Source organism: Salmo salar, chromosome ssa11 (genome assembly GCF_905237065.1).
Source record: "Salmo salar chromosome ssa11, Ssal_v3.1, whole genome shotgun sequence".
Classification (NCBI taxonomy): Eukaryota; Metazoa; Chordata; class Actinopteri; order Salmoniformes; family Salmonidae; genus Salmo; species Salmo salar.
The window spans coordinates 47,770,177-47,783,961 of record NC_059452.1 but is presented as its reverse complement, the minus strand read 5'-3'; the positions used below and the strand labels follow the sequence as shown (position 1 = coordinate 47,783,961).

At 41.8% G+C, this 13,785-nt stretch overlaps 1 protein-coding gene across 1 annotated transcript; it reads right to left on the bottom strand.

The window, feature by feature from the left end:
• Positions 1 to 11,810: 11,810 nt before the first annotated feature.
• LOC123725097 (snaclec subunit B-like) lies at positions 11,811 to 12,570 on the bottom strand. The gene is made up of 2 exons (XM_045688872.1): positions 12,394 to 12,570; positions 11,811 to 12,140 (listed from the first exon to the last, which is right to left on the bottom strand). Exons 1-2 carry the CDS (start codon positions 12,568 to 12,570, stop codon positions 11,811 to 11,813), a joined length of 507 nt encoding a protein of 168 aa, XP_045544828.1.
• Between the last annotated feature and the right edge of the window lie 1,215 nt (positions 12,571 to 13,785).

Genomic DNA, 13,785 nt, shown 5'->3' with positions numbered 1-13,785 from the left:
CAACACACTGGCAATCAATTAGATAGCTTTTATGTTGTTGTACACAAATGAACCAAATAGATCTTCCTTAAAAACACATTAAAAAAACACACACTGCTCTTTCCCAACCTGGAATACAGCAGTAAAATAAGGCCTATATCTATGAAGTAAATTGTTGCCCCTAGACACATGGACAATCTATCACAGTTCAATGGTCCAAAATAAACTTTATCCAAAATGTGGTCCAAAATAAATTGTATCCAAAATGTTGATGGATATCTCTCCACAGTGGATCTGTACTGGGCTCAGTGCTGCTGTGTTGATGTTGAAGATACTGTCTGTAATTAAAGGAAGAAGTCCAAGATTAAAAACCAAAAACTACATTTTAAGTGAGAATAGGTCTTGGTCTGAAGCCGAAAAAGAAAGGAAATTCCCATGAGCACCACAATGCCTATTCCACCCATGCTCTACTAAGGTTTTCCAGCACACAGCTTTGACCTACTACAGTAGCTATGTTGGTATTGTACTTCAAACTATGTGCAGGCAGGTTGCTTAGGATTCAAACCTTCTCAAACAGCCTAATTAATGGAAACCTTGGTTGAGCATAGGTGGAATAGGCATTTTGTCCTCATGTGAATTTCCTTTATTTTTCGGCTTCAGACCAATGCCTATGTAACCGATGTGAAATGGCTAGTTAGTTAGCGGTGGTGCGCGCTAATAGCGTTTCAATCAGTGACGTCACTCGCTCTGAGACTTGAAGTAGGGTTTGTCTGTTGACAGTTGGTCTTGTTTATCAAGTCAACCAGCGTTTTGTCTCTGCTCCTGCTTTTCCCCAGTCTCTCTTTTTCTCACTCTCCTGGTTTTGACCCTTGCCTGTCCTGCCCCTGACCCTGACCCTGCCTGCTGTCCTGTACCTTCGCCCCTACTCTGGATTACCAACGTTTGCCTGACCTTGACCCTGAGCCTGCCTGCCGTCCTGTACCTTTGCCCCACCACTCTGGATTATCGACCCCTGCCTGCCTTGACCTGTCGTTTGCCTGCCCCTGTTGCTATAATAAACATTGTTACTTCAACACAATCTGCATTTGGGTCTTACCTTCAAACCTGATACATAATGTAGTTGTCAGTATTTATTTAATATTAACAGCTGATTTTCCATAGAGAAGCGAGAAACCAATTTAAGCCAATACGGAATAAACTGGAAAAATGGTTCCTTATCTATGTTAAGAGCACTTCTTTTGGCTCAAATCCCGTTAATGGGATCGATTTGACAACAGCCAGTGAAATTGCAGGGCGCCAAATTCAAACAACAGAAATCTCATAATTAAAATTCCTCAAACATACAAGTATTATACACCATTTTAAAGATAAACTTCTTGTTAATCCAACCACAGTGTCCGATTTCAAAAAGGCTTTACAGCGAAAGCATACCTTGCGATTATGTTAGGTCAGCGCCTAGTCACAAAAAAACACAGCCATTTTCCAGCCAAAGAGAGGAGTCACAAAAAGCAGAAATAGAGATAGAATTAATCACTAACCTTTGATGATCTTCATCAGATGGCACTCATAGGACTTCATGTTACACAATACATGTATGTTTTGTTCGATAAAGTTCATATTTATATCCAAAAATCTCAGTTTACATTGGCGCGTTATGTTCAGTAATGTTTTGCCTCTAAAAAACATCCGGTGAATTTGCAGAGAGCCACATCAATTTACAGAAATACTCATCATAAACTGTTCTATAAGATACAAGTGTTATACATAGGATTAGAGATAAACTTCTCCTTAATGCAACCGCTATGTCAGATTTCAAAAAAGCTTTACGATGAAAGCACACCATGTGATAATCTGAGTACAGCGCTCAGCCACCAAAACAAGCCATACAGATACCCGCCATGTTGTGGTGTCAACAAAAGTCAGAAATAGCGTTAGAAATATTCACTTACCTTTGATGATCTTCATCGGAATGCACTCCCAGGATTCCCAGTTCCACAATAAATGTTTGTTTTGTTCGATAAAGTCCATATTTATGTCCGAATACCTCCTTTTTGTTCGCGCATTTAGTTCACTAATCCAAATGCACAAGGCGCGAGCACAAAGTCCAGACAAAAAGTCAAAAAAGTTCCATTGAAGTTTGTAGAAACATGTCAAACGATGTTCAGTATATAATCAATCTTTAGGATGTTTTAATTATAAATCTTCAATAATGTTTAAACCGGACAATTCCTTTGTCATTAGAAAGGAAAGGGAACGGAGCTCGTGCTCACGGCCACGTGCGATAAACAACTCATAGCTTTCAGCTGAGGCACTTACTGTGAGTGGTCTTATTCGCTCCCCTTTCCCAATAGAAGCCTGAAACAACGTTCTAAAGACTGTTGACATCTATTGGAAGCCCTAGGAAGCGCAATCTGACCCCATTTACACTGTATATTGGATAGGCAATCACTTGAAAAACTACAAACCTCAGATTTCCCACTTCCTGGTTGGATTTTTCTCAGGTTTTCGCCTGCCATATGAGTTCTGTTATACTCACATACATCATTCAAACAGGTTTAGAAACTTCAGAGTGTTTTCTATACAAATCTGCTAATAATATGCATATCCTAGCTTCTGGGCCTGAGTAGCAGGCAGTTACTCTGGGCAAGCTTTTCATCCGGATGTGAAAATACTGCCCCCTTGCATAACAGGTTAAGAGAATCGAGCAAGCTCCTGGAAAATACACAAGTAATCAACATGAAAATGTACCTTAAAGATTACTGAAGAAAGGCCTAGTACTACACCTGTAAACAAAGGTGAGTTATCACTAAATATAACATTTACAAACAAATGTACATTCATCAGATATAGTCAACTTTGTAAATACAATTCAGGGATGCCAACAACTGCTCTTGACAACATAGAGGTTTATGTAAGGTTTTATATTCAAGCCCAGTTCTACCACACCTGATTCTACTATTCATTGTCTTGATGAACATCTGAGGTCTTGCTGAACATCTGAGGTCTTGATGAACAGCTGAGGTCTCGACGAACAGCTGAGGTTTTCATGAACATCTGAGGTATTGATGAACATCTGATGTCTTGATGAACATCTGAGGTCTTGATGAACAGCTGAGGTCTTGATGAACATCTGAGGTCTTGATGAACATCTGAGGTCTTGATGAACAGCTGAGGTCTTGATGAACAGCTGAGGTCTTGATGAACAGCTGAGGTCTTGATGAACAGCTGAGGTCTTGATGAACAGCTGAAGTCTTGATGAACATCAGAGGTCTTCATGAACAGCTGAGTAGAAGAATCAGGTGTGGTAGCACTGGGTATGAACAGAACATCCTGCATAACCCTGTGGAACGTCAAGAGCAATTTTTATAACTCCTGAAACAAACACTTAAAGAAATGACAAACTGCTGAGAAACACCTGCAAAATACAACATCAATAGACAAGTACAAAACTCTTAAGAAAAATTATTGACATATTTACACATCTGAAATTGGATAGGTGCTCTAAACCCTACAAACTTCTTCTACACATGTCCTAAGTAATGCTGTAAACTTTCCAACTCCAGTAAAACAGCACACATGTCCTCATTTATAAATGGCAGTATAAATATGAAAACAAGTGGGAGAACTCAGATTTGGAAACAGAACATACGTTTTAAGTGTTGATGGTGTACAATGTACCATGTTTACTGCGTGCATTTGAATTGGCATAAGTCATTTGTCAGTTCCACATGAGCCAGTTTGCATTTCTCAGTGATTGGCGCATTCCCACAATCCGTCACTCTGCCATAAAGCACTGTGTCCCTAGGCAGTACCGTAGTGAGGGCGTGTATCTCACGGATGAGGGCAACGACGTCTTCCTTTAGAGTCTGAGAGCTGGTCTCTCCTCCGTTCTAGCAAGACACATGCAGTAGTTCACACCACCACGCTCGCTGCCACTTGCCTGCCTCTCCACGAACCCAAAGGCTCTTTTAAGAGCCACCTAATAAATGAAAATAAGTGTTTGTGTGTGTGTGCATGTGTAACCGATGTGAAATGGCTCGTTAGTTAGCGGTGGTGCGCGCTAATAGCATTTCAATCAGTGACGTCACTCGCTCTGAGACTTGAAGTAGGGTTTCCCCTGGCGTTGCAAGGGCCGCGGCTTTTGTGGCGCGATGGGTAACGATGCTTCGTGGGGTGTCAGTTGTTGGTTCGAGCCCGGGTTGGGGCGAGGAGAGGGACGTAACCTACACTGTTACACATGCACGTGTGGGTGTGTTGTTGTGTGGGTTGGAAGGGGGCTGTCAAAACTAAAAATAAAACACTGATTTCGACAGACCATTTAAAATGGACAGTCTTGAAGCTTTTGTTCACAGAAGATTTGTTCGTTTATTTATTTTGCTTGGTTAAAAAACAATAGTCTAAAGCAGTTGATTTTTTGAAAACAGACCAAATTAATCACGTTAGCAATCATGTGATTTTCTTTTGACTGCGCACAGCATGGTGCACAATAAGCAAGTAGAGAGGTGGTTCGATTAATCTGACATGGGGTACACAATCGGGCGAAAGTGGGGAGAGAAGGTAGATAAAGCATTTTCATCAAAAGCAATCCCTTTTCCATATGAAAACACAGAATTCCACTCATTACCAGTGGTGGGAAAAGTACCCAATTGTCATAAGATGGCTTAATAGAAAATTACTCCACAAAAAGTGAAAGTAACCCAGTAAAATACTACTTGAGAAAAAGTCTAAAAGTATTTAGTTTTAAATATACTTAAGTATCAAAGTTAAAGTATAAATCATTTAAACATCGTTATATTAAGCAAACCAGAAGACACCATTTTTTGTTTTTAATTTACAGATAGCCAGGGGCACACTTTTGTGTTTAGTGAGTCTGCCAGATCAGAGGCAGTAGGGATGACAATGGATGTTCTCTTGATAAGTTTGTAAATGGGACCATTTTCCTGTCCTGCTAAGCATTCAAAATGTAATGAGTACTTTTGGGTGTCAGGGAAAAAGAGTAAAAAGCACATGATTTTCTTTAGGAATGTAGCGAAGTAAAAGTAAAAGTTGTCACAAATATAAATAATAAAGTACAGATACCCCCCCAAAAAAAAAAAGTATTTTTCACGTAAGTACTTTACACCACTGCTCATTACTACATGTGCTTAATTACCTTACTTTTGTTTGGAACCGACTTCGCCACCAGACAGAGCCGGCACCAGGCTCACTACCGGTGGCAGTCCAGTTCCAAATCGAAAGCGATTCATTTTTAACCAGGGCAAAACATGCCGACACGGCACCCGGGCCAGATTAATCTAACCCCCTTAATGATTCTAACGTGGTTTTACCTGGGTGCACAGTGTGCAGCACCTGCACCCCCTGAACACACTGGAAAGTAACTTGACACTGTGTTAATCAGTCAGCACAAATGTGTATCATAATAATGACAAGGAAGGAGCTGGAATGTATTCTACATGTTTGAAACAGTGATGCTGTTAACTAGCTGTTTTTTTGTAAGAAAGTATGATATATTGTGGTGCATGAACTGGCCATAGACGTTAGATAACGTTACCTAGCTAGTTAACGTTAACTGGCTATCATAGCAGCCAATGATGTTCGCTATGTATGTTTGTTAACTGGCTAGCATAGCAGCCAAGGATGTTCGCTATGTATGTTTGTTTGTGCTCCAATTACATGCATGTGTCTAGATCAACAGTTTACACATGATGACTTCAGCCTATCATGAAAAACCTTAATTGGCAAAATATAGCTAGCTAGCTTTCCTTGTTTGTTGGTTAGCTACCTAGCCAACGTTAGCTCTCATCTGACTGGTATAACATTACTAACTAGTTAGCTTGCTACCTAATTAATAAAAACAAATGTACATTTATTGTCTAGCTACCTTTATTTGCCTGTTTGATAGCTAGCTAGTTGGCTTTCAGCTGACTGGTGTTAGCTTGCTACTGAGGCTAACCACTGGACTTTGTACAAGCAAGCTAACATTAGCTAGTTAGCTACCTGGCTAATCAATATATCAGCTTGAATACCACCATAGAGCTAGTTATATACAGTAGCCTAGGTTTGTTCCATACACATCTTATGACTGGCAGCATAGTGCCCAGCAGCCGTGCTGTTGCCGAGCAACCGACCCGGTGTTAGAACTCTGAGATTCTGTCTGAAAAGATGTTAGCATTGTCAGAAATGCTACAAAAAGGTCCTTAACGGACAAAAAATGTTCACATGAGAGCGATAAATCATAAATGTAATCAACACGGTTGACCCTACAAACGTATTGAGTCCGAAAGGTTCAATGTTCCTAAACGACGCCTAGATATTGAGCTAGTTCTGGTCTGAAGACCCTAACGCTAAAGACAATGTTAAAAGCTTTTGACGAGAAGGGACGGTCCGTGTACCTCCAATCAAGATGATTTGCGAATTTTAATCGAAATTGGTGTCATATTGGCTTAGGTATGATTGTAGGGAGATTTGAATTTAACACTGAGATTCAACTAATGCCTATAATAGAAGCAACGGTAATGTAGGCCTAATATTTTAGCCATCATGTTGATTTCCTCATGGTTTTAGGACTCTGTGTATAACTGCTTGACATGGCTTAGTACAGCTTTCCTCCTTTATCATCGTCCTAAAATCATCTCTTACAGGAACATGCAGACAAAAAGATACTTTAGACATTCTAAAAAGTGATTTGTATTCCTTAGCTATGAATCAAATTATAGAAAGATGACTCTTCCTAACAGTGTGTATTACTGTATTCCTTAGCTATAAATCAAATGATAAAGACAGACAGATGACTCTTCCTAACAGTGTCTATTACTGTATTCCTTAGCTATGAATCAAAGTATAAAGACAGACAGAAAGAGGACTCTTCCTAACAGTGTGTAATACAGTATTACAGTAGAACAGAGTTGGTTGTACAGTACCTGCTAAGTATTCTACATTTGCTACAACAGTATAGAGTAAAATGTAAATTATTTTAATCACTACAGGTTTAATGAACATTTAGTTTTAAATGCAGTGTGAATACATATAGTCAAACAGAGAACACACCTTGTGTTTGAGGTCTTTCTGGTTAAATAATGTTTAAATTCAAATTATTGCTCGTAGTAAATATTGATCTTTCATACGTTTTTACTTCAGTTATCACCAAAGGTATAAATGCCTGGCTCTGCTAGGAGTCCCTCATGTGGAGCAGAGGAAGTTCCTCCTCTCCTCACAGCCCCTGGTTCCCCAAAGCTCTCCCTCTCTGGCCAGGGTCCCACAATACAGGTGTTGCGCAGGGCAGTGGGGCAGCCTCCCCCCGGTAAAGGCCTGGTACTCCAGGGGGTCCCCGTTCACCCACAGCCACTCGCTGGCCAGGAAGCGCAGTCCCGTCCACAAATGGTCCGTCTGGGCCCCCTTTGAATTAATCATTCTCTGGACGAGGAGCTGCTCATTCTCAGACAGCAGGCTGGTGAGGTCAGTGTAGTGCTCCCTGCAGTGATCCAGAGCCTCCTCCCACGTCTTGTTCTCCTTCACCAGGACCACGTTCAGATCAAAGCACAAGAAGGGATATTTCTCAGTGCATTGCTTATCATTCATCTCATGGTTCTTCACATCGACACAGTCCTGGTTGCCATTGAGATTGTTTGGCTGGCCTTGCTCCCAAAACCTGAATGATGAGTTCCACCCTCCAGACCACTTCCACTCTGTTGGGTGAGAGGGATCTCTGTACAGACCAATCCAAACATAATCAGTTTTTGATATGTTATTGAACTCATCTACTTCGTCTTGGTTGCTGATGAAGGCCAGGTCAATGTACTTCTCTCTGCAGTACTGCTGAGCCTTTTCCCAGGTCTTTCCTCCTTCATTCACATAGTGGAACTGTTTGTTCAGACAACAGGAGACCACAGCACACAGAGCAGTGATGAGGAGCCCAGTGAAGCTGCTCTTCCTCTGCATGATGTCCCAGTACTCAGTCAGTGTGGAGTGGAGCTGCTCTTCCTCTGTATTTATCCAAAATGTTGTTGGAAATCTCTCCACAGTGGATCTGTACTGGGCTCAGTGCTGCTGTGTTGATGTTGAAGATACTGTCAGTAATTAAAGGAACTACATAAATGTAATCGTTTTGATTTCCGTAATGGTATTTGAAGCTTTGAATGAAGTTCGGGCTTTCGTAGCCCTGGGTCAAGGTAATTTGCATAATGTGACATTGGGAAGACAGGGGAAGAAAGAAAAACAATGCTTTCCATGTGTTTACAGGAAATATGTAAATGTAGGTTTTTGCCTGAAGTGTGATTTCCCTGCCATCTCTGAACAAACAGAGGTCCACAGCGGGAAATGTCCACTGTACTGACAGCATAACACATCTAACAGGATAACAAATCTGAAACCACTGTAGTGACAGGATAACACATCTGAAACCACTGTAGTGACAGGATAACACATCTGAAACCACTGTAGTGACAGGATAACACCTCTGAAACCACTGTAGTGACAGGATAACACATCTGAAACCACTGTAGTGACAGGATAACACCTCTGAAACCACTGTAGTGACAGGATAACACATCTGAAACTACTGTAGTGACAGGATAACACATCTGAAACTACTGTAGTGACAGGATAACACCTCTGAAACCACTGTAGTGACAGGATAACACATCTGAAACCACTGTAGTGACAGGATAACACATCTGAAACTACTGTAGTGACAGGATAACACCTCCGAAACCACTGTAGTGACAGGATAACACATCTGAAACTACTGTAGTGACAGGATAACACCTCTGAAACACTGTAGTGACAGGATAACACATCTGAAACCAAAGTTAGGCTCCTGGCCATAGCTGTGTCATAACAATGCTGCTTTTGCTGGGGCCTCATAGGCCTAAAGCTACAATAACACTGTGCAGAACTATCAACAGGTCCTCCATGTACATAATATGTGGACTAAGACTTCACAAGATGTACCAGCTAACTATTCCCAGTATTACAGTTGGATGTACCAGCTAGCTATTCCTAGTATAACAGCTGGATGTACCAGCTAACTATTCCCAGTATAACAGCTGGATGTACCAGCTAGCTATTCCCAGTATAACAGCTAGATGTACCAGCTAGCTATTCCCAGTGTATTAGGTGGATGTACCAGCTAGCTATTCCCAGTATAACAGTTGGCTGTAACAGCTAGCTATTCCCAGTATAACAGTTGGATATACCAGCTAGATATTCCTAGTATAACAGCTGGATATACCAGCTAGCTATTCCCAGTATATTAGGTGGAGATACCAGCTAGCTATGACCAGTATAGCAGCTGGATGTACCAGCTAGCTATTCCCAGTATAACAGCTGGATGTACCAGCTAGCTATTCCTAGTATAACAGCTGGATGTACCAGCTAACTATTCCCGGTATAACAGCTAGATGTACCAGCTAGCTATTCCCAGTGTATTAGGTGGATGTACCAGCTAGCTATGACCAGTATAGCAGCTGGATGTACCAGCTAGCTATTCCCAGTATAACAGCTGGATGTATCAGCTAGCTATTCCCAGTATAACAGTAGGATGTACCAGCTAGCTATTCCTAGTTTAACAGTTGGATGTACCAGGACGCTATTCCCAGTATAACAGCTGGATGTACCAGCTAGCTATTCCCAGTATAACAGTAGGATGTACCAGCTAGCTATTCCTAGTATAACAGTAGGATGTACCAGCTAGCTATTCCTAGTATAACAGTTGGATGTACCAGCTAGCTATTCCCAGTATAACAGCTGGATGTACCAGCTAGCTATTCCCAGTATAACAGTAGGATGTACCAGCTAGCTATTCCTAGTATAACAGCTGGATGTACCAGCTAGCTATTCCAAGTATATTAGGTGGATGTACCAGCTAGCTTTTCCCAATATAACAGTTGGCTGTACCAGCTAGCTATTCCCAGTATAACAGTTAGATGTACCAGCTAGCTATTCCTAGTATAACAGCTGGATGTACCAGCTAGATATTCCTAGAATAACAGCTGGATATATCAGCTAGCTATTCTCAGTTTATTAGGTGGATGTTCCAGCTAGCTATTCCCAGTGTAACAGTTGGATGTACCAGCTAGCTATTCCCTGTATAACAGCTGGATGTACCAGCTAGCTATTCCCAGTATAACAGTTGGATGTACCAGCTAGCTATTCCCAGTATAACAGTTGTATGTACCAGCTAGCTATTCCTAGTATAACAGCTGGATTTACCAGCAAGCTATTCCTAGTATAACAGCTGGATGTACCAGCTAGCTATTCCAAGTATTTTAGGTGGATGTACCAGCTAGCTATTCCCAGTATATTAGGTGGATGTACCAGCTAGCTATTCACAGTATATTTGGTGGATGTACCAGCTAGCTATTCTCAGTATAACAGCTGGATGTACCAGCTAGCTATTCCCAGTATAACAGCTGGATGTACCAGCTAGCTATTCCCAGTATAACAGCTGGATGTACCAGCTAGCTATTCCCAGTATATTTGGTGGATGTACCAGATAGCTATTCCCAGTATATTTGGTGGATGTACCAGCTAGCTATTCCCAGTATAACAGTTGGATGTACCAGCTAGCTATTCCCAGTATAACAGCTGGATTTACCAGCTAGCTATTCCCAGTATAACAGCTGGATGTACCAGCTAGCTATTCCCAGTATATTAGGTGGATGTACCAGCTTGCTATTCCCAGTATATTAGGTGGATGTACCAGCTAGCTATTTGCAGTATAACAGCTGAATGTACCAGCTAGCTATTCCCAATATAACAGCTGGATGTACCAGCTAGCTATTCCCAGTATATTTGGTGGATGTACCAGCTAGCTATTCCCAGTATATTATTTGGATGTACCAGCTAGCTGTTTCCAGTATATTTGGTTGATGTACCAGCTAGCTATTCCCAGTATATTTGGTGGATGTACCAGCTAGCTATTCCCAGTATATTTGGTGGATGTACCAGCTAGCTATTCCCAGTATATTAGTTGGATGTACCAGCTAGCTATTCCCAGTATATTTGGTGGATGTACCAGCTAGCTATTCCCAGTATATTTGGTGGATGTACCAGATAGCTATTTGCAGTATAACAGCTGGATGTACCAGCTAGCTATTCCACATTAACAAAAAAATAGTTAGTCCACAATTGAAAAGAAACCGAGAACAAACCCTGAGAAAGATTTATTTGACCTCAACGGGACTTCCTGGTTAAATACATTTGAAATACTGTTTGTAGTAGTAAATATTGAGCTTACATAGATTTTCACTTTAGGTATAGAGTAACACAGTATGAGTCGTAATACCCATAAAACCTAGCGGTCAAACAGGGAAATGGTTCCAATCGTTTTTCCACCATTCGTTTTTCCTATAGGGGATTTTAGAAACACTTAAAATAATGACTGTGTTTCGTGAATGCTTACCCTGACATGACATTTTGAAAACTGTGTAAATCTCTCCAGGACAAGGTGACTTTTTCAATATATTCACCTGTGGAAAAACGATTGGAACCATTTCCCTGTTTGACCTCTAGGTTTGATGGGTATTATGACACTTCCACTGTGGTGCTCTATTTCATAGGTATTATATAGACCGGTCTGTCTCCTCTAATGCCTCTATCATACCTACAGTGTCATTGTATAAAATGGTACGCAGCATTTTAAACAACATATACTATTTGATGTATAACGTTCCATAAATCCAACATATCCACCACACAAAATGCACTGCAACTGCCCCTGCCTCTGCAACGCAATGCTGCAAGTTAAACAAAGCTTTCCATTGGAAATGAATGTACTTCTGGTGTAAGTAAAGGCAATGACACTGTCGGTGTTATCGAGGCGTAGGAGTCCCTCATGTTGTGCAGAGGAAGTTCCTCCTCTCCTCACAGTCCCTGGTTCCCCAAAGCTCTCCCTCTCTGGCCAGGGTCCCACAGCGGAGGTGTTGGGCGGGGCAGTGGGGCAGCCTCCCCCCGGTCCAGGCCTGGTACTCCAGGGGGTCCCCGTTCACCCACAGCCACTCGCTGGCCAGGAAGCGCAGTCCTGTCCACACATGGTCCATCTGGGCCCCCTTTGAATTAATCATTCTCTGGACGAGGAGCTGCTCATTCTCAGACAGCAGGCTGGTGAGGTCAGTGTAGTGCTTCCTGCAGTGATCCAGAGCCTCCTCCCACGTCTTGTTCTCCTTCACCAGGACCACGTTCAGATCAAAGCACAAGAAGGTATATTGTTCAGTGCATTGATCATCATTCATCTTATTCTTCCGCACACTGACACAGTCCTGGTTGCCATGTTTATTGTTTGGCTGGTCTTTCCCCCAAAAACCTGAATGATGAGTTCCACCCTCCAGACCACTTCCACTCTGTTGGGTGAGAGGGATCTCTGTACAGACCAATCCAAACATCATCCGTTCTTGATATGTGATTGACCTCATCTACTTCGTCTTGGTTGCTGATGAAGGCCAGGTCAATGTACTTCTCTCTGCAGTACTGCTGAGCCTTTTCCCAGGTCTTTCCTCCTTCATTCACATAGTGGAACTGTTTGTTCAGACAACAGGAGACCACTGCACACAGAGCAGTGATGAGGAGCCCAGTGAAGCTGCTCTTCCTCTGCATGATGTCCCAGTACTCAGTCAGTGTGGAGTGGAGCTGCTCTTCCTCTGCATGATGTCCCAGTACTCAGTCAGTGTGGAGTGGAGCTGCTCTTCCTCTGCATGATGTCCCAGTACTCAGTCAGTGTGGAGTGGAGCTGCTCTTCCTCTGCATGATGTCCCAGTACTCAGTCAGTGTGGAGTGGAGCTGACCCTGTCGCTGTTCTTATGAACGCCATATATACCTGATTCTGTCCCTAGCCCACCAATCAGAGTTGATTTCTTAACTCACCTGTTCACCCAACTCTCCAATTAGAACGCTTCCTTAGCTCACCTACACACTGGCAACCAATTAGATAGATTTTATGTTGTTGTAAACAAATGAACAACCAAATAGATCTTCCTTAGAAACACATCAAAGAAACACACACTCCTCTTTCCCAACCTGGAATACAGCAGTAAAATAAGGCCTGTATCTATTAAGAAAATTGTACCCCTAGACACACGGAAAATCTATCACGGCCCAATGGTCCAAAATAACCTTTATCCAAAATGTTGATGGATATCTCTCCACAGTGGGTGTGTGCAGGGCTCAGTGCTGCTGTGTTGATATTGAAGATACTGTCAGTAATTAAAGGAACTATGTCTAGATGTAGGCCTAAAATTTTAGCCATCATGTTGATCTCCTCATGGTTTCAGAAGGACTCTGTGTATAACTGCCTGACATGGCTTAGTACCGCTTTCCTCCTTTATCGTCGTCCTAAAATCATCTCTTACAGGAACATGCAGAAAAAAATATACTTTAGACTTTCTAAAAAGTGATTTGTATTCCTTGGCTATGAATCAAATCATGAAGACAGACAAACATGACTCTTTCTAACAGTTTGTATTACTGTATTCCTTAGCTATGAATCAAATGATAAAGACAGACAGAAAGAGGACTCTTCCTAACAGTGTGTATTATTGTATTCCTGTAACGCCCTGGCCATAGAGAGGGGTTTTTTGTTCTTTATTTTGGTTAGGCCAGGGTGTTACATTGGGTGGGCGTTCTATGTTCGTTTTCTCAGTATTTTGTATTTCTTTGTTTTGGGTCGTGTGTGGCTCCCAATCAGGCACAGCTGAAGTTCGTTGTTGCTGATTGGGAGTCACACATAAGGAGCATGTTTTTCCTTTGGGTTTTGTGGGTAATTGTTTCTGTTGAGTGTTTTGCACCTGACAGGACTGTTTGGCTGTCAGTTTT

Coding starts and splice junctions, on each gene's coding strand:
- LOC123725097 (XM_045688872.1), bottom strand. CDS start 12,570: ATGCAGAGGAAGAGCAGCTTCACTGGGCTCCTCATCACTGCTCTGTGT. Junction 12,141..12,393: donor TCATCAGCAACCAAGACGAA/GTAGATGAGGTC, acceptor GTCCTGGTGAAG/GAGAACAAGACGTGGGAGGA.